Source organism: Gymnoscopelus braueri (assembly GCF_963280865.1).
Source record: "Gymnoscopelus braueri genome assembly, chromosome: 5".
Classification (NCBI taxonomy): domain Eukaryota; kingdom Metazoa; phylum Chordata; class Actinopteri; order Myctophiformes; family Myctophidae; genus Gymnoscopelus; species Gymnoscopelus braueri.
In genome coordinates this window covers 26,470,293-26,494,605 of record NC_137606.1, presented here as the reverse complement: position 1 = coordinate 26,494,605, position 24,313 = coordinate 26,470,293, and the positions used below count along the sequence as shown (strand labels likewise).

The window sequence follows — 24,313 nt, the reverse complement described above, 5'->3', positions numbered from 1 at the left end:
AAATATGGATACAACACGTCGACAGCAGCACTGTTTAAGAGACAGATTGTTACTAGATACACTGTCCTGTGTACATTAAAGAGCCTTAGTGATTTACATCTTTGGGGGAAGAAGCCTGTTATAGGTGAGTGAATGAGAGAGAGAGAGAGAGAGAGAGAGAGAGAGAGAGAGAGAGAGAGAGAGAGAGAGAGAGAGAGAGAGAGAGAGAGAGAGAGATTACTATTTTACATGTATACCGGTATGTTAAGTTGTCTTTGTTTAAATACATTCATTTCGTATTTCTTGTTTGATTTTATTTCACTTGCATTGGCCATGTAAATGTTTCCCCATACATTGAATTTAGAGGGGGAGGGGGGGGGGGTTATTTCATTTAATCACATTTGAGAAATGTTTCAAACAGACAATGTCAACGGACCATCCACCCACTCCTCCACCACCACCACCTCCCCCAGGACCACCACCTTCTAGACCCTCAGAGTCCAGGAAGAAGAAGCTTTACCAGGCCATAGCTGAAGGCAGGGCTCCTGTGGAGGGGGACTATGCAGAAGCCTTCTTGTTGCTTACTCAGAGGGAGAGTAGGTGAGTAGACTGGACTAGAGGTGGGCATCAATGTTGTGTTAATACTGTATAAGTTCCACATTCCTGGCCGGTACAGTCAATACATGTTGAAGAGTGCAATTCACATCAGCTGTTTACATGTTGCTTGTACATGACTTCGCTAAACCCAACTCTTCTTTACATTCAGCCAGTAGTTTATCATCCTGCTATATATTAAGTCCTGCAGACACAGACAGCTGGCCCAGCGCTAAAGAGAGAGAGAACGAGTACAGATTTGTTTGTCAATGACTAAATTCGCACCTACTGTGTCCTTTGACCAGTACGTCTTGCAAAGCTTCCCAATGGCCTTGGCGATATCTATGGGCTCTGTTTGTGGTTAAACCCCAAAATATTTCCACAGACACACAGTGTCACAGAGGTAGCAAGCTAATGAAATCGGCTAACCTAAGTCACTTTTGGTGGTAGACCAGTAATTCTAGACAGAGCTAATCTGACACCAAGTCATAACCCCTGTCTCTCAACGAGGTGCAGTCACATTACCCATACCAATATCAAATATCCCCATCAGGCAACTAAAAAGTAAAATGTTATACATTGTCGGTTAATAATGGATAAATGTTTCATCGTCACTTCAATATTTAAGACAACATTTTACATGCATTGTGGGTGGTTGGTAATGAATAAGGTATTGAAAATATTGGTAGTAGTCCTTGGGGCCAAAAAGGTTAGGCACTCCTGTGCTGTACAGTGCAAATACTTTGAGTGCACACATCCCCGGTAGTCCGGGTATGGACTAGTTATTGTATATTTTTCATTGTATATTTTATTTAATATATTATTACGTTAGAATGTTAGTACAATTTTGCTTAACAAGTCCCAACAACATTTTGCTGCTTGTACTTGTATAAGCTAGTTATAAATAAAACCTTATTGGTACAGATTCTTGCAGTGATATTTTCGAATTGCTCAGAAACTTAAGAATCATATCTCATATGGAAATAAAAGTTGGACGCTATTACACAGATTTGTTGCAAAGTTTGAATTGAATTGATTGAATCACTGATATTTTTTTCTCTACTAGTTTTAGAAAAGATCTGCAATGGATTTTGTTCAACAAGTATGTGCCTTCCCTCATCCAAGATGGTCCACAGTAAGTTAATAATCATGAACAACATTCTGATAGTCTAATAAATTATATTTTGATCTCCTTTTCAATGGAAAAACACAGATGTAACACAATTATATGGGTGTAATTGTTCTGTGTGTTATGTCATTTGTCATGGCTGAGTCAGAGTGCAACATAATGTATTCACCAAAGTGTAACATTAAGTTTAATGTGCCTGTGCATAGGTGTGGCCTGGTGGCTTTGTGGATGGCTGCTCATTTACGACAGCCACAGCAGAGTATTGACATGCAGGTTATTGTCCAGACTGCTTTGAAGAGAGGTTACACTGCCCAGGGTGAAATGTTTTCAGGTAACCTGTTTTCAATTGAATAGTCAATCAACAGAAAATAAATCAAACTAGAAAGGTCGCTCTCCGCCAGGCAGAAAAATCTGATTGCACTACCTACGGTTAAAGAGCTATAGGCCAAAACATGAATCGGCCAAACAAACAGGCAGGCAGGCAGACAGACAGACAGAAAGACCGACAGACAGACAGACAGAGAGAAAATTAGCTCTGGCCTTCGGCCTGGCGGAGACAATAACATTTTAGTAATCCAATAATAGTGATGGATCATTTGTAGAGAATACTATTTGCATCTTCGCCTAAATGTGAATGCTTGATTTAATGTTTTTATTGCATATTATAAAATAAAAAGTTACGTTTTGACTGCAGGGTAAGTTGTTGAAGGTGAGACGCTACATACTCACAACTCTAATGCAATACGTTATTATACTACTGACATTTCAGTTTTAGTAATGTTTTCAGTTTTTCAGTAATGTTTTACCATTATTTTATGGTCAAAATTACTTCAATTCAAAATTACTTCAATTGAATAATCCCAAAAATAATCAACAGAATAATTGTTTTTGGAAATATTTTTTTTTTTTGGTACTTCACAGGCTGCTATGATTTACATAATTAAAGTTGTTTTAAATTGGTGAAGAACTTAGAGTGCATTTATGAAAAAAGATATTTATACATATATTTCAGCTCGGAACATGGCTCTGCTGGCAGAGGAAGTTTGTGCCTGCAAGGCAGAACTCCTGGTTGGGGGTATGAGTGGTAACAATGTTTCAACCATCGTTGCACATGTGTGTGATGGACAGCCCATTCTGATTCCGTATCCTTTACACTTCAACATGCTGTGTGCCAATTATTTTTAGTTATGAGGTAAAGCTCTGTGATATTTATATACATAGATATGTATACAATATACAGTATATTATAGACTACAAGATTGTTATTTTCCTGTTTGTATGGCTATTTTGGTATCATTCCTTTTTTATTACTGCTATCTTACCTGTCTATGCTGTCTTATTCTTATTTTACTATTATCCACACTTGAGGAAGCTTCAAGTACAAAAAATGCAATGACTATGATGGTTACGATGGCTACCAACTGTATTGTACTGTATGTGACAATAAACACCTTGAAAGTTGAGGAAGTCGATTTTTGTCCGCAGGAGTCAACCTTAACCCATTAAGCCATTAGATTTGAGCTAAAAAAGCATTATTTTACACTTTGGGCTATTCAAAAATAGCAGATATACAAGCTCATAGCGCGGCACCGAGTGCCGCGCTACGAGCTTGTAGATCTGCTATTTTTGAAAATTTGTGAAAATGTGTGCAAATCTTTGAATACATATATTTTTAAAGCGAACATTTTTAACTCAAATCTTTGCTTCTGGGGGGTCCCTGGAACAATATTTTGATGGGGGTCCGCGGCCAAATACATATAATTGTGGGGGTCCTTGACATGAAAAAGATTGAGCACCACTGATATAGAAACACACGTTTTTCAGAAAACTGTTGAGATTTAGGAGACATGTAGAATCGGCTTCAGGTCTCAATGGGTTAAAGCAAAGTTCCATGACTATATTAAGATATGATGAAGACTTCAACCATGAGCCATGCCAACGTGGGGGCCACAGAGCACACTGGGCAGTAGCTTCAGGTAAGGCTGGGTAAAACACACACACACACTCATACACTGACAGAGTCAATGGATGAAACATTCAATCAGGCATGTACCATCTCTGTCCCTCCAGGTATTCTCTTAGGCCTTGATCAGGAGAGCGTGAGCAAAGACCACACCCAGCCTAATCTCACTCTGCCCTGGCTATGCCTGCCCAAGGATGCCAGTTCTCCATGCTCGTATCCAGTCACGGGGGTCAGAGAAGCTTTTGTCCTGGCTAAACAGGGCAAGAGCCTGCGCTACCAGCTTTGGAATTTGGACAGGGTAGCTCAGAGCAATGAACAGCTGAGAGGGATGGACCCACAGAGGGCTGGTGATGGCACACAGTATGTGGTTCCTCAGGGAGGGTTGGAAGCTGGATTAGCTGGCCAAGTGGTGCTACTCCATACCAGGACACAGTGAAGAAGATCGTAGCTGTTCAGTTGGACTACCACTGAGACTGCTGTGAAGACGTTCATCTCCATATGCTTCTAGCATTGTGTTGATTGTCTGATTGATATTGCCTATGCAATGCAGACTATGGACTACTACAGGACACATTTGACAGGATCATAAGATCTGCTTACCTTGCTGAGAAGAAGCTGACCTGAATATGTCTGACTTCAGATGGTAAATTAACGTGAATCTTCCTGTATTTAATCTCTTGAATAGAGGAATATTTTGTTTTATATATTTGGTTTTAATTGCTTGAGTGGCTCTAAATTGTGCTTAATGTCACACATTTACTGCAACTTTGCAAAACATTTTTAAAATCAAGAGAATTTTGAAATAGATTGATCAAATTCCATCAATACTTAAAGATGACATTTAGTGTGTACTGCACACTGTATGATGTGGGTGAGAAATTAAATTGGACATCAGAATAGTAAACATTCAAAAGCTCCTAATTCCAGTTTATTGCAATCAGTTCTATAAAAAGCATGGATATGACAGTTTTCACAAGTTTGTTTTGTCACTTAAAAATGCACTGCTTTTTAAAAACAGCACATTATGGTTACATATTACCTCCCCATACCACAATCCAGTTCTCAACCACAAAGACCAGCTTGAAAACTGATAATTTGTTAGTTATATTAAAATATAGCATACATGGCTAAGAAATATAATACTTTGTAAACACTACACTGTTCTTCTCTTCCAGAATGTGTGCATGGTGTGGAATTCCCAGGAAACCAAATAATTCCAGATAATACCTATTGCATGGTGTCCGTGACATTTGCAGCACTTTTAGAGCCCGTATATTTTCCACAGAGGTGTCTACTTGCACACAGACTACAGTTCTCGATGAACACTGTTGAAAGGACATGGTTTTCTGGAAGATTGAAACTGGAATGTTCACTGACATGGATAGACTGACACATAGTCATGTGCTTTCACTTCATACTTGAATGGAATTTAACTTGATAATGAAATTATCAGTGTTTGTGGTCATATTCTCCTGTTATTTGTAAACAACCAGTCTTTTCTATGTATGGGAGTAAAAGAGCCCAAATACAATTTACATGCGAGTATGTCCTGTTAAAAAAAATAGTTTGCCTTCAAGGGAAGGAGGAAGGGTGCATCAAGGAAAATAAACATTATTAAGATATGAAACACATTTAAGTTCTCCAGTTTGTAGTTTAGGGTGGCCAATGGCCCAAAAGCTGAACAGCCAGATAACTTTAGTGGTAGTTCCAGTTCAATTTTACTCTCCTTAAACCCTAGCATCAATATTCTGGGGGGAACAAGGTTTTGTGAGCTTGTAGGCTTGTATTGGCTATTTTAGGCAAAGATTTTTTAGTGTAGACCAAAAACAGGAGGCGGCCAAGTATAACGCCCTTGGGAATCCAGTGAACTAAGCATAGGGTTTAAGTGGTTTGATTTACTGTCATGTTTATCAGGCATTGGAAACTATAAAAGTATTGATTAATCAGAATCATATAAATCATACCAAATTCAACGTCTACCAGTGAATCCAGGGCTTGAATACTGCAACCTATTTTAAGACACACAGGCAGAGCTTGTTTTGTTCAGTGGCTTAGAGAGGCTCCTTAGTGCAATACATTCCAGATACATTAGGCATGGCTCTCAAGCTGACATGAAAGCTCTCAAACTGACATGAAAGGAAAGAAACATTATTCTTGTATTTCAAATACTTGCATAATGAGACCACGACCCAGTCAAGAAACAACCTCAGTCTCCACTTGAAGTAAATTAATCTTTGGGGATACCGGTAAATGTTTATCAATTCATTCTTGCAGTGAACTCGTATGAGGGGGGGGAAACAAGTCCACAGCATTGGAATGGTATTAAAAAAAAGATAAATCTAACCAAAAAAATCTTCCGTTACAGAAAAAAGTACAAAGACGAGAAGGAGGCTGTATCAAGGCAAAATATTAAATAAAACTATTTACAGACAGACCATACTCACTGGGTTAGTTTTACAGACCACATAACCAGTGGTTTAGTGTTGCTGTGTATTCATACATGAAATAGAAAACCCCCCACAATGGGTAAAACAAAAAAAAACGAATAACTCCCATTCTCAATTATTCTGCAAAGGCCACTTTTAAAAAAAAGTTCTTGTTTTTTCTCTTTAAGACTGAATCAAGTTCACTGTGCATCTCTGACCAACAGAGGGAGATGGCGACGAGACAGAGGAGCCGTGATCATGTGCATGTCTCTGGAAATGACTGTCAAAACAATGCTGGATCTTAATCAGAGGTCCTTAAGGTGAAACTGGAGGGCCAACTTCCTTTACTCTGTGGATAGTTTGTCCTGTTTACTGTGTTCTGTCTGCTCTTCCGCCCCTCCCCCTCCCTTTTGGCTAACACCATCCATCATTCTCAACTTCTGCTCTCTGCGCGCTCCCATGAATTCTGAGAGGTTACTCTCCATCCTTCATGCCTTCCACCATCAAAACATCAGTTGCCTCCATGTCTTCTGCCTTGTCCGTTATGTATCTTGTACAGTAGGTTCAACTTTTCATGGCCCTCTTCCTCCCTGTCAGGGTGTTTGAGGCAGCATCTTATTGAAGTTGTCTATGAGGTTGTCCAGCCCCCAGAGGTAGCCATCCTCCCTGTTGCCCTCCACCCAGGGAGTCCTGTGGTTCAGTGTGAGAGGGGCAGGCAGGGGAACAGTCTTCCCAAAGTCAATCATCCACACCTGGGCCTGTCCAGAGGCATCATGTACGAAGAGCAGAGAGCTACCCACGACCTAAGACAAGAACAGGCGAGATGAGTGAGTTTAGGTGTGTTAACTGTCTTATTATGTAACGCAATTTCAACTTGACCAACTGGTTTGTCAAGGCCAAGAATTGACAGCAACATAGTCGTTTGTGTATGCATGCATGTATGTGTGTGTTATCGCTTCACCTCATGTGTTCGGAAGAAGGGTGACGTTTCCAGCACAGAGCGAAGTTTCTTCAATCGCTGCAGGTAGAGTTTCTATGGGTTAAAGAAGAGAAGGACAGAATTGGGTCAAATATAACTGGAAAAAGGATAAGCTTCTTTCATACATTTTACACTAGCTTGAGTAACTCTGACTTGAACAAAAATGTTCTTGAAAGTAACCTCAATGACTTCATCACTGCAAATTCATTTGAAAAGTCAAAACAGAAGTAATATTCTTGTTTTTTCTTTTTTCCCAAACATGGAATTAGCAAACTTCACATTTATGTGAATATGTCTCAATATTGAGTCTGAACTTTGTCGCTGTCTGAACAGTAACAGAACCGTTACCATCAGGAAATGTAACAAAAAGGCAACACTTGTTATGCATCCCATGTTACAATTGTGTTTGTGTAGACGCTCGACAAAGCCGGATGCGCCACAGTGAATTTGAACCCACGACCTCCAGCTACTTTACCACTGTCTCTCCAGCTCTTTAATAAACACGACAATATATATATTTTTAGGTGGGTTGTCAATTTGATCCAATCAGGAGGAAGAACCCATTTATCAGTTTCAACTTGATGGCGTTCCAGTTCCAAATTTGTCTGACCATTCCTTTGTGTCATCACTTCTAGTTTCACTTGTTTCTACTGTATCCTGTATGAGTTCCCTCTCCTGAATGGATGAAATTGCTATTCTGACCTGAAAATGCATTTTCTGTTTACTAAAGAGCTGGAGAGACAGGGAGACCCCTGTTACTGAACTAACACTCCATAGCGATGATTACTATCAGAATGTATAGCTATTTAAAACTTATTTTAACTAAAGAAAATCAATTACTGCACCCTATGACCACTTATAAGAGTGATTATAATACACTATTATAATGTATTGCCACTATGGCAATTATAATACAATATGATCCTTCAAAAAAGAAATGATAAAATTATTAAATGCTTTTTAAAGCATTGATTATTTATGAGTTCTTATAACTATAATTATACAGTGTATAAGCAGATCATAATACTGTATAAGTATGTTTATAATGCATTATAGACATGGGATGCAAGTGTTACCGAAAAAACAACCTGTGTTTCATTGGATCTAATGTAGTTATTATTTAGTCACAAGCCATTGTTAATACTGTCGTTAAATACTTGTAGAACCCACAGACTTAACCACTTTCAACTTTCCCTATTTTGGCCATGTCATTATAAAAAAATAGTTTTCCCAAATTTTTGATCTACAAGCGTCACATGTTGAGCTTGTAGATTGGCAATTTTTTCAGTTGTGCACTACACTGTCAAAGTATAAATGTATGAAAAAACAAATAATGAAAAAAGATAAAATCTTGAGATTTCTGCCCGACATTGACACTGAACTGGGGACACATACCAGGATCTGAACATTGCCATCCACAAAGTCCTCGAAGGCCTGCATGACCTGCTCTCTGTGCTTCGTCTTCTTGAAATTGGTGTTGCAAGTTCCATCTGCCTTCTGCAAAACAGGAAAACATTTCAGATCTCTCATCTTCTCCAGTGGTTCCCAACCGGTGTGTCGTGAGACAATTGCAGGAGTGCCTTGAGATTTTGACAAAAAAGGTTGAAAACCACCCATCTGCTCCAAATCGTTTTGATAGTAAAATGCATACACCATGATGCAACCTGCTGCCCTCTGTTTTTTCCATCAGCATGTAAATTGTTATGCAAATCAATAGAACCACCTTACAACCATTAGCTCACCGAGTCAGGTATCTCAACTAAGGCTGTACACACTCCCAGCTTAAAGCTACCCTCTGTAACTTTCCTGTTCTACCCCAGATTCGAACCCGGGTCTCCTGTGCAAATGCAGAATTTTTTTCCCACTGAGCTGCCTGCTTGCTCAGGGGAGACATTTTATTTTCACCTTCAGGCAGTACCAACCAGACACAGGACCTAAATGTCCCAATAGAAGAGCAGGGAGACCAAATACAACAACCCCAATTGTATAAGTTATAACATACTCTACCATACAGATTGGACAAAATAACATTTTAATCACTTTAAAGCGTTACATAATACAGCTTTTAAGTTATGTCCATACTTTATATACTGGAATTAAGTTTATGCTTCCAGTGCCCTAATTGCGCAATTCTATTCCTGTGTGGAAGTACAATAATAAATAAACACAACAACACACAGAAGGATACTATGACAGACAAATATTCAAGCATGCAAACAGCCCCGAGGTGAAAAAGGCGACAACATGTTGTTTTCTTTCGGGTCAGGTGTCACACAATTGCCCTATTTGGGTTCGAAAAGGTGACTGTAGCTGAAAAGTGACACTTTTGCATGTCTGAGTAACATAGCATTGATTTCCATAATTTATCTGCTATGTGACGCAAAGGACAGGCAGCTGAACCGTGTCTGTCTGGAAAAACAAAATGCCAAACAAAATAAATATTCAAATGCTGAAAATGGGTCACGAGATATTTGACCCAAAGTATGCAAATCTACTTTGGGTCAAACATTTCCAGGCCTGGAAATGTCTTGAGAGTACAAATAATCCCTGACAGCTGATTTAGACAAGTTTATAATAGGCCGGTTGTTTGGCAATTCCAATCCAGTGACTGAAGCACCACCATACAAATCTACTGATAAATATTTATTCCCAATATTTGGTTTACTTCTAATGGCAACCCATGCTGTTTATTCACCACTACAGCCAGGAATGTTCAGAGTGCTAGCCCTAGGCCAGATGATCCCAGGGTGGATTCTAACCTTGATGCCTTCAATACGGAAGCCCAAGGTGGCTGTGGAGCTGAGCGTTTCTCTCCACTGCATGTATCTGGGTTTGAGGACCCCCTGGCGTGCCTTCTCCTCCTCCGTGGGGGCTCCAGCATCCACTGCTACCATCTTCTCATACATATCTTTCCGCAGGCGTGGACGCTCCCTGGCCTTGCTGAGCTCTTCCTCCAAGTATGTCCTGGTAGGAGACAGAAGGGAAGAGCTTAATAATCTAACAAGGCAGATCACCGGCGAGACATTAAGTCAGTGAAAGCTTGCGTTTGTGGGTGTACATTTTGTAGACTCAATAGCAAGTCAAATGCCTGATTGTGGCTTCTCTTGTGATTACGAACTTAGATGTCCCCTCTGGGTTACGAGGCCAAGGCTCACCTGCTGCCCATCTTACAGTCCATGATGGAGGGAGAGTCAAAGTCAGCCAGCAGGTCATCCATCAGGTTATAGTCCTGCTCTCCCCTTTGCATTACACCATAATACCCAGGCACATAGGGACGCAGCGTGTCTTCCATGAGCTTCTGTAGGCACTGCTGTTCACACTCACAGTAGCGCTTCAGCAAACGACCATCCTCCCCAGCCTGGAAGTTACCTAAGAGAGGTGAATGGAAACGTGAGTGACGACAAGATGGAGAACAAGATAAGTGTGCCTCTACAGGTGCATGTCTATACCTGCATGGCCAGCCAGCTGCACCCATGGATAATGCTGCTTCTTGGAGAAGACGATGAAGGGGGACCAGTGAACCATGGTCTTCAGCCTCTGCCAGGACTTGTTCTGTAAAAGAACAAAATGTAAAATCATGAAACAAAAGTAACCATGTAGGAAATAGCAACACTAAAATAGGCAACCTAGACAGGTATGCATAGTTGAGCCATGTGACACGTCATCACCGACCTTGACCTTTGACCACCAAACTATGTCAGACACTGAATTAGATATCTACTCTACAGAGTTTTATGGCTGTGTGTTGTGATTTGTTACAGTGTAGTGAGTTATCACAGACAAAAGTACAGTACATACAGTATAAACAACAGAAAAATGGGTCTAGAGATTTGTGTAGACCTCTGAGAAAACAATAGATTATTCCTTGTAACATGCACAGATTGCACGCGCACACACACACACACACACACACACACACACACCACTGTCACCAAGGCCAGGTACACAGCGTACATGACCAGTGGCTCATTCATGAAACATTTACCAAAGCTGCCACTGTGGGCGTCATAAAACAGAATCCCCACTGTCTGTGTGTGTGTACATGCATCATAGCTATCTCTGTTGGGAAACACCAGGGCAAGGTCAGCATGCAACAGGGGCTTTGACGCAAGCAATGAAAAAGAACACATGACATTGATTAGACTAGAGTGTGTGTGTGGGGGGGGGGGGAATTAAAACAAGGAGATAGTGTGTCCAGGTTAGGGGTTGTCTGTGTTAAATCAGATAAGTAAGGAAGAGATGTGGGTACAATGTACAAATGCCATCAAATACTTCAGTAGACAACAGAGAGAGCGAAAAGGAAGAAGAGAGATCAGTTCAGTTTATAATCTTGGACGATATGGAATCATAATGTAATAAAATGTAACAGCTGCCACCTTGCTCCCCTCTGTCCACCGCCTGTCTTAAACGTGTTTACATGTCTGCATAATATCCTTCTCTACAAATGCTGTACGTTCTTTCCACAGCTGCAACGCTGAAATTCTGTCACAATACAAAACAGTACACAATGGAATGTATACACAAAGGAAGTGGTAATTGTGTGTTTGCCAACTATGAAGACAGGCAATTATTTTCAAAAGATGTCAGTGTATCAACATCATTTAGCGGTATTGGGCAGTGAATTTGATTGACTGACAAACATTTACACTTAATAAAGCTATGATTAGAAGGGCTCCTAACAACCTGCGATGGGTGGAGGTGAATTATGCCTACACCTTTGTCAGTTACAAATATGGCATTTCTGTCAGGTGGCCAAGTAGGCTATAAAGTTAGCAAATACAGCTAACCAATCAGTGTAGCTGATAGTAAGGGAACAGTAGCCTAGAAGACAATGTTTGTGTAGAATAGAAACACAGACAGGAGAGGAAGGGAGCAAGACTGAGCACTAGACACAAGAGACTTGAACCTTGAATCTCTTTATCAGATTAACACAAACATAACCTCTACAACCACTTCAGGGCACAAAACCACATCAGACCAACACACTCAGAAAAACACATGCACAGTATGTACACAAGTATATAATGTCAATCGCATGAGTTTAAACTTTTTACACCCTTTTTCCTCACTACATTCCCCATACTTATGGCGATAACATACAGCACAATGTTTTATGACCAATTCTTGACAGGTGCAATAATTCAAAAGTCACTTTGAAAGACTGGTTCAAAAGTCCCAGGGTCTTATGTTGATTGGCTATGACTATTTCTATGACTATTTCTTAGGACATTTGTAGTGAACATTTGTTTTTGACATTCATTTTAACAGCAGTTAACTTTTACATTTCACAGTTGACTGGTTAATATCAATATCCTGAAAAAACTAAAAACATGACATTTCCAAGACTTTGAGAATGTTTCATTTTCCATAGGGGAGGGAAGATACCCAAGTAGGCAATGTAGTCCATTATTATGAAGCTGTAAAGGCTAGATTATGCTTTGAACATTTTACAACGCTCAAGAAAAATCCATTGATTTATTTTTGTCTAGCAAAATGTCAAACAACGCCTTTTCGCCGAAGCATACATTTGTCTTTATGTGAAAAGAAAAGGTCTTACAAGAGTGATACGCATAGGATAATACCCCTTGCCTCTTTCCATTTGAGTACAGTTACTTAGTTTATTTTCTTTCCTTATTTCAGAGAAGCCCTTAGTGACAGATGTAAGTTTAGTGGTGGGTTGAAAGAAGAGAAAGACTAGATGGAAAACTCATTCTCCTGCCTCTTCTAGGACCTAGAAGGTTAGCGGTCTCTTATCCAGATGCTTTCATGTTTTCTCACTAATTGCTTTGAGCTGACAGTTTCATGTGTTTCTCTGTGGGGTCGGATGTGGCTGCATATTACCTCTCCACTCTGACATATCAGACTCCCGTTCCCGTACAGGCAAACTTAACCCATCTCCCATTTCTCTGCCTTCCTCTCCACTTTTACTGGAGGGTTTATCAAACAATAGCCCCTGACATGACCCCGATTCTTATATTCATAGTTTTGTTTCAAGCTAGGCTCTCCTCTCCTCTCCTTCCAGAAATACTTTCCTGACTTTGTTTGACCATTTAGACTATTTTGCCATTTTCTTCCTTCCACTAAATGCCCCTAGCCATCTATCCTTTCTACTCATTATGTTGGTCATAAAAACAGACCAACTGCACAGATTGGCTGATCCCTGAAAACGCATCAAGATCTGAAATGGCCTGTGTGTGTGATGATGGACGCTGTTCTGTGGGGCCTACATCGGCAATGATGTCAAACCAGTAGCCTCATCCTATGGCTTTCACTCCTGCCACTCTGTCTTCTCTATAAGAGCTTAGGCTTGGAATGTTGGGAATGTGCCGGGTACTTGTTATTGAGAGAGACACACACACACACACACACACGCACACACACACACACTTTGACAATGGTAATGGACAAAGCCGAAGAAGCAGGTTCAAACAGGATTGCAGACTGTAAGGATTAGGAACCAACCACCCTGTCTGCGATTCAGAACTATGGAACATTATTTAGGTAATTTAAGCAAGAATTACAATTGCCAGGGTCCACACAAGCACAGCAAGCTTGACTCCAGTCATAAGTCGTAGCCTTTTAGTCAATACAGTAGCCAACGTCATAAGTCCTAGTGGCAGGCTTACCGGCTTCTTATTCTTAACCTAGATAGAGAACATGTGTGATTGACTGCATATAGCAACAGATGGCTCTGCAAATAGCATAGCAAACAAAAAACAACAGAGACAAGCATAGGCAAATCTATTTAATTGAGAATCTGATCATATTTGAATAAACAAACTTGTCTTGAAATTGGACTTCTCTGTCTGAAACTATGCAAGCCAAGCATGTCAAATTACAGTCAACACATGGAAGTCGTCCAATATTGTTTAATTTATCTTTTTACGTTCATTTCCTTCTCTTCTACAGTATGAGGCAACTCCTCAGATTCTAATAAACCTTACCTGGCAAACAGAGCAGTAGTGGAGAAAGAGACAGGCGCTGACAAAGGCAGGCACAGCAACGGAACCAAAGTGAGTGTGCAGCCAGCAAAACATACTCTGCACCTTTAGCATAGCGTGCCCCAAGGCAAGTTCCCACCAGCTGCATCCACTGATGCCTTGCCTTCCCACCAGCCTAAATATCAACCTTTATCCATTCCATTCACTTCTTTAGCCTAGCGTTATTTCTCGGCTAATTCTTCCATCTTATTTCTGTTCTTTTAGCTTTGCTTCAGTCATTCTGTCTGCAGCTTACAGTGTCTTGTAAATAATCCTGCTCTACTATGAGGTAACACACTAATCTCTCATTTTCACACTGACAGACCTACCCAGTCCAGACCTTCCCATAGCAAAATCCTGAGTGTGAATTTCACTCGAGTGTGTAAAAACTGACCCATTTTGCTGTGCAGTGCATTCACCATTTCTCCTGTTTCGACATCCTGTCACTCCCCTCTTCCTCTGCCTCTATCACTTACTCAGTATCTGATATCTTCATGGTGTTTGGTGATCATGGTATTCATCTACCTCCAGGTGTTTTCCCCCTCAGAAGATGTCCTGGCTGCTTGCCTGAACAAGTTGTGTTTTCCTTTCTCAAATACCCTCCTCACCTCCCTGCTCTGTTGCTACTTGAACCTAATTTATACTTTGTGTCGCTCGTCAATTACTTGACGCTAATTATGCTATACACAATCACATTCTTTTTACTTGTTCACAATCACATATGTTGTTATTTAGCTTGGTTTTTGCTTGACCATAAATGTTAACAATGTTATTTTATACATTTAGCATGACGTTTAGACAAGATTCTAGGTTTGATATTTACCTGGTATCCTTGTTTATTTGACGCACTAAATTATTGTCTTTGCACTGACTGTACTTATGTGACTATTTATCCTGTCGTTTGTTGACAATAATTTGTACCATTCAGTCTATTTTTTGCAATAAGTTGCTAAATGCCTGAATTGTAACTGATTTTTGGCAAGCAGCATGTTCGCACGACAAAGTATAAATGAACAATACCAGCTATCCAATACTGAATATCTCACAAACTCGCCCAGTCTCACCTTTGTTGGATTATTCCGTCTACTTGTCTTTCTGCATCGAATCTCAACATGACCATATTCAGCCCCGTGCACAATGAACCACAATTCTACTTCACCATACAACCGCTCGCCAAAAATGACTGGAAAACTGTTATTATCGGGGACAAAGTAGAAATGAGTCCTGACTGACACGGTGGGGAAAAACACTGTGCTATTAACCTATCCCAATAAATGTGACTCGTCCTCTACCCTCCCAATGTTCTTTCTTTTGTGTACTTGACAGATTCCTCTGGATTATTATGCAACCTGGCTGCAGGTATGCGAGGTGCCTGTGTGTGTGTGTGTGTGTGTGTGTGTGTGTGTGTGTGTGTGTGTGTGTGTGTGTGTGTGTGTGTGTGTGTGTGTGTGTGTGTGTGTGTGTGTGTGTGTGTGTGTAAAGAAAACCTGTCAGGCAAGGCAACTAATCTATTAGAGCTACAGGAGGAAACAATATGAATAATACAGGCTGTATTAGTTCAGGTGTTTTAAGTTTCTCAAATGTTGCTTTTATGAAACTACATCCCTTTGCTTTGGCTTGGCTCTTCAATGCTCAAGCAATGCAAATAGCTAGACTGTTCACAGCCTAGACTGAGCCGAGACTGTTCACAGCCTACTGTGAGTACTGTAAGTAAGAAGTTCTGTTTGTGCGCACCATGTCAGGGTGTGGGATCGATGTGTGGGAATTTGTATAATGAGCGTTGGGGGAAACAATTTAGCATTGTGGATCATGTGAGTTATCAAGCATAAATCAAACGTTCCTCTGTAAGGCACATGTTCAAACTTCTGTGTGTGTGTTTTTTGTGCTTCATATTTTCTCTTATCAACATTTTCCTTTGTTTTTCGTTCCACTGTCTATGTCTCAAGGTATTTCAGGGGAAAATATTAAGCTTTCACTAGACTGTGTGTGTGTGTGTGTGTGTGTGTATGTGTGTGTATGTGTACGTGTGTGTGGGAGGGTATTTATAAAATGTGTGTTAATGAAGGCCTAGCAGTTATTTGCAGGAATTTACATCTAATAACATTCAATTGTCAGGGACAGACAGAGCTGATATTGTCAGAGAGCGAGTGAAAGAGTAAGAGAGAAAAAAGAACACCAAATATGGCAAAGATGTTGCCTAGCAACGGTTTCTGACTTTCATCTCATTTTTCCATGACACACACGCACGCACGCTGAACTCAATTCTGAATGTGAGATGTCATCAGAGTGTGAATGTGTGTAATGTGTATCTGAATATGCATGTGTGAGCAAGTATCTCTACACGTCAGTGAGCATACTTGTGTGTAACTGGTTTTGGCTGTGATGTAAACATGTGATCACAGATTACACACACACATTGAATAACAGCACACACCCTCGTTTGCTGTAGAGCTGGGGTGGCTACAGACACACTTTTCACACAACCATGAATGGAAAAACATGCACATTATAGGATAACTAATCTCACTATCATAACCACAAGTTAGTGTCATCACATTTCCTGACTAGAGCATTTAAATTTGTCCTCTATCCTGCAGATGAAAATTACAGTCATTATAACCATCAAAGTTATAAAAGCTGTGTGTGTTTGTATAGAGGTCTTCACCAAGCTGACAGGCTCACAGAAGGCAAAGACTATATTTTCGCCCCTGTCCAATCCAGTGTGACTTTGCATGCGTAGGCCAAGAAGGAAGACACTCCACCCCAAAAACGTTTTTTTTCTTCCATTTTACAAAAAATTGAATTTCTGTCAATTTCTGTCTGGTAGAATAATATTTTGAGGGCCTAGTAATGAGTGTATAATGATAGGCCAAAATACGTTTCATTTGCCAACTTCATTCATTTAATAAAGAAATTAAAAGCAATATAGTTCTGTTTATTGTAATTTATTGAGATAGTTATTTAATTAAACGTTATTTAATAGTCAATGTATTAATATGAACAAATCGGTAAAAAAAATTAATTGATGATCAGCCAAGAATATTCCATTCGGTGCACCTCTAGTAGAAAGTTAAACTATTAGCTATTTCCAGCCACAGCTTCTTCGCGTCCTGCCAACTGTAGTCTCGTGTGGCCAGACTGTTGCCTCCCACAATTTTCAAATGCTTCCGGTCATACATACATTTATATAGCATTCGAAGATTGTGGAATAGTTGTCTGGCTATTTGAGACTATGCCAACTGTAACACACAACTGACAGCCCTGGGTAGGCCAGCCAGCCTGGCAAGATCCTGCACCGTTTTCTAGTATTTATTATTTATATTGTGTATGATAATTTAGCATTACATATTTGCATAGTTTAACCACTTAAACTCTCTAGACTGGACCTGGGTTGGCTCTGTACTTGGACCACTTTTTTCTATCTACACCAAATCTCTTTGCCAAAAATAGACGATCTACAAGCTCACAACGCGCCGCAACATGGCGTGTTGTGAGCTTGTAGATGGGCTATTTTTTGGCTAATGTTCCCATCAGAATATGGATGCTGGGGTTCAACTGTTAACATGGAAGCCAAGATTATTTATTTTATTATAGTACAGAATAAGAGAATGGAGGTAGCTAAAATACTTCATGCAGCTGAATTCAGGCTGATGTTTGTGTACGTCTCTGGACACAGTTATTTCAAAACATGTGCAAATTAGTCATATACTAGTCATAATCTCTGTTGGACTTCTATCTCCTCCTTCAGATTGGTCATAAAGACATTAGTTTTGAGGCCAGCTGTCCTCCTATCCTGTGGCCCTAGAGTGTGAACTGTGCTTTTGTAAATATTAACAGAACTAGAAAGGGGTGGTGTGTGGAGCACCAACCTGGGAACCAATTAGGTAAAGAAATAAAATAAAATTACTTTTATTATTATTAATAAAAAACTTTTTGTTTTTGCCTCTGGGGGCACAACCTCCTTTTTCGTGTTAAACAGGAAATCGGATTTGTCTTGGATTTGTCATCTTCATCCGGGTGCTCCTGTGTTTATTCCTACTTTAAGGCAGTAGCGCAGACAGATTCTGCTGTTAGCAGATTTTACTGTTAGCAGAATCTGATTAAGTTAACATATGAGGCCAGCCCTATAATGTTCAAGACGGAAATCTGTAGAACAGATCCCCTTAGTCCGATAGTTGATCAAAAGCCATTCACAGAACACCGTCTGACAAAGATGCAGAGTGTTTTACAGCACAAAATAATGGTTACAGCTGCATATCAATGGTCCAGTGAGTGACCCGTTACGTACTGTACTGGGTTACTCTTAAACCACCACTAACGAACGACACAAGACGGGTTTTGAGAATGGGTTTGGGAAGGGAGTTCAAGTGACAGCAAGAGACAAAAGATATCTTTTAGGAGATCTGTAGGAGTAGCAAAAAGTGTGTTTTGAAGAAAATGAAGAGTGGTGGAAAAGCTTGTTAGGTGGAAATTAATCTCTCAAGAACAGATTCTGCACTGCGTTGGAATCTGTCGGGGAGGTTCGTCATAACAAGTGCGCATGGGCGTGCCTTCAGATCAGGAAGCGGGCCGCGCTTTACCCAATCAAATGTAGTGGGCGGGATTCACGTGTCCGTCCATCCTTCCCCCCTCGAAACAAACCGAAACTAATTTAACAATAACGTCCGCGGAGCAGACAAAACCACGGAAAGATATTCACATTTTAACTTACTCTTTCATCATAGAAACAAGTGGGCTTATAACCAAAACGATCGATGTTCTCTGGGAGAAGTGGTGTTAGTGTTCCGTGTAGAAATATTGTTAGTGGGAATGAAAACATAGTCGCACCAACCGGAAGTGACGCGTTGAAGGCATACAAAACACCGGTTTCCTTTGCGCTCTGGCTCTACGTTTTCTTCCGCCCAGAGCCAACAGACATAGAACAAACAGCAGAGGGCGCTGTTTTTCATTTTCAGTTGGCGATGGGTTCCCAGATTGGGTGGAAAATGGAAATGGGTGCTACCTGGGTGTGGCCTACTGTATATGCGTGTGGAGTTGCTTCATGATCCAAGGAATCCAGGGAAAGGGGTATTTGGATTCACAACCCAGGGTTCACGAATTATAAACCAAGAGTAGTAATGTATAGCGGGCTGGTATAGCACCACCATAAGGTTGAACTGAAACATTTGGGATGGAGTGACTTCCTTGGCTTACTGGTTTGTGAGATTAGCTCTGCAGACAGACAGGGTTGAAAACATACAGTAATCTACAGTACATCCCAAACCTTCTGCCTGGCAGAGATAATGACAAAAGAAAATGAACGATCATAGTCATAAAGTTACTTTTGGCCGAAGTAGCGAAGTGAGAATGTAGCTTGTGTTGCATTCCAGTCTCACCATTGTGACTTTTAGGATTCACAATTTGCCCAGGAAAAGCACTTGTGATGCCCTGAGTCTATTTCCAGTGGACATCCTGTTTTTAAAAGCTGTTCTTATTCCAATCCGTTTCTAGTTACAGCAGATCAAAGGCCTCTGACTCAGGCGGAAAACATTACAACTTCCACTAGTTAACTTTTCATTTGGTTTCAGGACTGGAAAGCTGTCAAGAAAAGTTCGAGGATAATATAGGCCCTAGATTGCCCTCATGATATAATCAGATAACAACATTGCTCCTATAGTAGAGACGGTAGAGTGTCAACTGCCAACCATATTAACTGCAACAGCCTGGTTTGATTCCAGGTGATGGACCTGTGTTGTAGGGTGGACATGTATTCGTTGTTCTTTAAACAGCAATTAAAAAATTTAGATCAGATTATCTAGTGGAGCCCATCTAGTGGATCTAAATTGTCCACAACATGAGACAAAAAGTTCTACAACAAAAGAACAGCACTTATAATTATAAAAAGGGCAAATATTGTTTTCTATAATGCCTTCATTTCAACAAACAGATACTTATACAGTACTTATAAACTTGATGGATCCACTCCTTTAAAAACAACACTGACCTCAAAATGATCACTGAGAGCTAGACTATGCACTTTGGCCCTGGCTTTGAATGCCATTTATTTCTGTGACAAGCTTTCTAGGGTGTGTAATAGGCCTAATATATTTACACCCAGGCCTTTTGATTCTTAATTTTCTGTAATAAAAAAAATCACACCGCCTAATTGGAATGAACTTGCACAGCGAATTTCAATATGTTACGGTCGTGAAAAGAATAAAAGTTGTATATGATAAACACACTCACCCCAGTCCCATCGTCTGGGCTGCCCAGAGCCCGGCACCTGGCCGGGGAGATACTGGACTCGATATCACTCACAGTCAAGTCATCCTCGAGCTCGGATTCCTCGAACGACGAATGAGAGGACAGGCCCACCGAGGACGAGTTGGAGAGTTTTCGGGGAGAACGCATCAGCGCAGGGGACCCTCCACAACCACTGTCCGAGCAGGGCGACTCGTCATCGGGGTGGAGTTCCGAGCACGTCCCGCTGATACACAACCCAGTAGTCTGCGGGTCTGGCGTCCCCTGTGATGATCTACTGGGGCTAGTGTCTCTAGTTATGATCAGCTTAGGGATAGTGCCGGGGAAACGCTGGCCTCTCTTAGCAGTTACCTGGATCTGAACGGATTCCACGGGGAAACTTTGACAGCTTTGGTCAGCAGTGACAGCTTTGGGTTCAAATGAAACGGTGCAACAGTCCGATTTCGTCATATTATCAGCCTCCGTGTGGTCGTTCTTCGTCTGCATGGACAAAGGTTCAACCGCACAAAATCTGAGCGATGCCTCGGTCTCCTCGCCAGAGGTACTCCTCCTTCGGACTGGACCTAGAGAAATCTCTTCAGAGACAACACTGCCCTGGATGTTTGCTCCCAATGGCTGGTCTACCATGGCCGTCGCTGAGGGATCCGAGGCATGGTCTTCTGTGGTAGATTTAGGCTCCACACACAGCAGATGATCCACGACGCAGCCCGTCGCTCTGCTGACTTCAAGGGGCCGTGTATCCAAACGCGACGCATCGGACAGTTTCGCAGCGTGGCTGGCGTCTACATTCCCACGGTTTGGACCGTGCGGGTTTCCCGAAACCGTACACGTTCGGTCCCCTTCGATTTCCAAAACCCCCAGATCGCCCAGCAGCGACGTCCCCTGCCCGTGATCTTGGCGTGTTTGTGTTTCCGAATCAGTCGATACTGAAGCTACTTCAGCCAGGTTGCTGTCTTGAGGTTGCACTTCAAGCTGCGGCAATTTACATTTTATCAGATTCCTGTTTAACCGGTCATCCTGTCGTTTGTTCTTAAATCCACGGATACGAAGTCGTTTGGCTGTCGCGCCTGGTTTCCATTTGGTTTTGCCTGGAGTAGCAGTGGTGCGCGAGGAAGTCTGTCCCATCCCGCATGCCGTAGTAGTAGTGCCAAAGACACACCCTCAACTATGTGGAGCAATTTACGACCACCCGACTTAATGCGAGACTTCCAAGTACCTATGTTAGTCATATGTTCCAAATGTTGTTTAAAGATTGTGAAATCATAACTTCCCGCATCATTTCCTCTTCAAATAGCCTATAGGTTTATTCCAAACCTGAAAGAACAAAAGAAACCGATATGAATAACCATCATCAGCAGAAAAAATTAACTGTGAATTGAAAACAATCAAGAAAAATGTCTTGACGAAAAAACAAACAAAACAAAACAACTTGTTTGAAAATGTAATACTTAAACAAAGAATGCAGAATGCTGCCCTCCTGTGTTTGGAGACCACACACTCATCAGTACATCATGATAATAAACTCCCTGAATTTTACAATAGTTAAAGTAGCTACATCTAAAAAATACACATGATAAATGGCAAGCAAAAAAAGAAAATGCCTTCCCTTGCCTTGCAATAATCTACTAAAGAAATGCAATACAAACAAAACTGACATACAGACACACAGCACACTACAGGGCTAATCTTGTAAAATGTATAAAAACACTGAAGTGGGAACTCTCACTTTAAGCCAATTGTTTTATCTATTCACTTTAGTAGGAGTTTTGCCCACTCGGCCATTGCAACTGCCCCACTGCTGTATGAAATTCTATGTATTGTCTTGACCTGTATTCTACTAATTCTATGTTGAACAGGCTGTGAAAACAAAAATCCCTCTGGAATACTAAAATATAATATAAAATAAAAAATAAATCTGTATGACACATTTTATCACGTCATGATTCCAGAGATAATGTGTACCGATTTGTATGAACTTTGCACAAAATCTGTAGGAGTGTGCATTGACAAAAAGGCAGAATGGCCCAAAGTCCAGTTAGGTATGGACTATAAGAAGAGTTGCATCATGATCCAAGGAATCCAGGGGAAAATACAAGTTAAGCAACTTTATTGTACAACCTATGTTTGAAAAATGTGGGGTGTACACTGTAGACACTTCCTTGGCCTACTGAGTGCGATGCATGAAGGAGATTAAATTAGGTGCTGATCAGTCCAGCGGTTCACGTGATAAGCCACAAATACAGGGTGAAAACATAATCTCCATCCCTGGCCTTTGACCTGGTGGAGATAGTAACACTGACCCCAAAACGTGAAATAGCCGTTTTTTCCATGAAAGAAATATAGACCTAAGACAATTGCACAGTCAGCCACTGTGTGTTATCTCCTATAATCAGTCAGAATGACAGCAGCAGTATGACAACACTACAGTAACCTCACTGTCAGGAAAGAATGTGCAGAGATAGGAAATGAAACAGGAAAGACAACAATGGAAAATATTGCTCATCGTCTGTGCACACACCCATACACACTCAATGTTATTCTTATATAATAGAAATAAGGTATGAGGCATAGTGAATCACAGGAATGAATGCAATTACTGTGGCATGTGAACACCATGACCCTAATGTGGACCCCAGTGTGTGTGTGTGTGTGTGTGTGTACACAAACGTTGGAAATTCTACATCCATCTAATGATGAAAATGTTTAAATACCCAGATTAACCCAAACATGATCACTGGAACCAGTTTGCTTCTTAAACATTCATAAAGAATTACTAACCCAATTCCTTGGAACTGGAGAAGGGATTCAAGCTCTTATTTTAGAATATTACAACTAAAAATGTTATACAGAAAATAATTTTAACTAAAACTAAATAGTTTTAAAATCAGAAGCTCAAGCAACCCTTTCTTATTTGACAGCTTCATGGAGACTTTGGGATCCTAAGAACCAGTCACTAGACCCCATTTTAATATTGAACAACAAAAATTAAAAGACTTCAGAGTCAATTATTAAATTAAAAGTTTAAAAAAAAGAAAACACCCCCATTTGTCAAAAACACAGGAAGATTACTACACCAACTTACCTTTAAAACCCATTTTGATGTGATGTGTTTTGTTCCGTCTTCTCACTATCTGTAGCGGCGTGTGTGTGATAATGTTCCTTAAGTAAAGGGTGTGGAAGGGATGTGACTGTGCTATCTGCTGTGTGTGTGAGTACTGAGTAATACTGACAGTAATGTGAAAGCATGTGCGGTTAAAGAGAAAGAGGAAGTACTTTTCAAAACACTTGTAGACTTACAAGTTGTTTTCCTTTGTGTTCCTTTAATGCCTTCAGATGATAGTTAGAAATAACAGACATATCCCCCGAACAATTAGCCTAAACAAATGCTTTTCATCCGAAATAACTTCTGATATTCATTTGAGTTCAAAACAAATAGTTTATTCTACTGACTCCAAATGTTTCCATGTATGTGTGGCGTGATGTGAAAATATTCTACATAAACAAAGCAGCAGCAGCAGCAGCAGTAGGCACTTAGTTTACAAAAGAAAGAAGAAAAGTGAACTGGGCACTGGGCAAATGTATTCATATGCATCTGTCTTAAGCATTAAAGGATGACTTCACCCATTTTCAACTTATATTCATATAATAATTGGTCCTCACTAATGCTCATTGAGTTGAGTTTGAGTTGAGTTGATGGGGAATCCAAGCTAATAGAAACTGCAGGCTTTCTATTCCTGGAAAGTTAGCATTCTATAATGGAAGCCATTGTTCTTGCATTAATAAAAAAATACAAATTACAAAAACATTACCCAAAAAATTCTGCCGAACAATGATGTCACAGCCCTCCTCTGAGACACAGGCCGAGTAGGAAAAAAAGGGAACCTATGAGCAGAGCATTAATGAGGACCAATTATATGAAGATGAAAATGGGTGAAGTCGTCCTTTAAGTTGAATTATGTAATAAAGTAAGTATATAGGCCATCTTTGAAAATATTTATGACTATGTCTTATTAAAGTATTAAG

The 24,313-nt window shown here is 40.5% G+C and overlaps 2 protein-coding genes across 2 annotated transcripts; one reads left to right on the top strand and one right to left on the bottom strand.

Moving 5' to 3' along the window:
* Nucleotides 1-403: 403 nt before the first annotated feature.
* Nucleotides 404-5,957, top strand: actmap (actin maturation protease; the record flags this gene model as incomplete). The annotated part of the gene is made up of 6 exons (XM_080429546.1): nucleotides 404-579; nucleotides 1,640-1,708; nucleotides 1,909-2,033; nucleotides 2,715-2,844; nucleotides 3,608-3,678; nucleotides 3,773-5,957. The coding sequence occupies 6 exons, from the start codon at nucleotides 404-406 to the stop codon at nucleotides 4,099-4,101; spliced, it is 900 nt and encodes a 299-aa protein (XP_080285672.1). The 3' UTR covers nucleotides 4,102-5,957.
* On the bottom strand, nucleotides 4,568-23,493 carry LOC308086133 (inositol-trisphosphate 3-kinase A-like). Its single transcript, XM_080429545.1, has 8 exons — nucleotides 23,373-23,493; nucleotides 20,276-21,604; nucleotides 10,520-10,622; nucleotides 10,226-10,439; nucleotides 9,830-10,034; nucleotides 8,466-8,567; nucleotides 7,053-7,124; nucleotides 4,568-6,894 (listed from the first exon to the last, which is right to left on the bottom strand). Exons 2-8 carry the CDS (start codon nucleotides 21,413-21,415, stop codon nucleotides 6,685-6,687), a joined length of 2,046 nt encoding a protein of 681 aa, XP_080285671.1. The 5' UTR covers nucleotides 21,416-21,604; nucleotides 23,373-23,493; the 3' UTR covers nucleotides 4,568-6,684.
* Nucleotides 23,494-24,313: the final 820 nt, after the last annotated feature.

Excerpts from the sequence above, each read along its gene's own strand:
- LOC308086133 (XM_080429545.1), bottom strand. The coding sequence starts at position 21,415 with ATGGGACAGACTTCCTCGCGCACCACTGCTACTCCAGGCAAAACCAAA. Across the intron at positions 10,440-10,519 it reads GCAGCTGGCTGGCCATGCAG|GTAACTTCCAGGCTGGGGAG; the intron begins GTATAGACATGC and ends CACCTCTCTTAG. Across the intron at positions 7,125-8,465 it reads ATGGCAATGTTCAGATCCTG|AAACTCTACCTGCAGCGATT; the intron begins GTATGTGTCCCC and ends TTTAACCCATAG.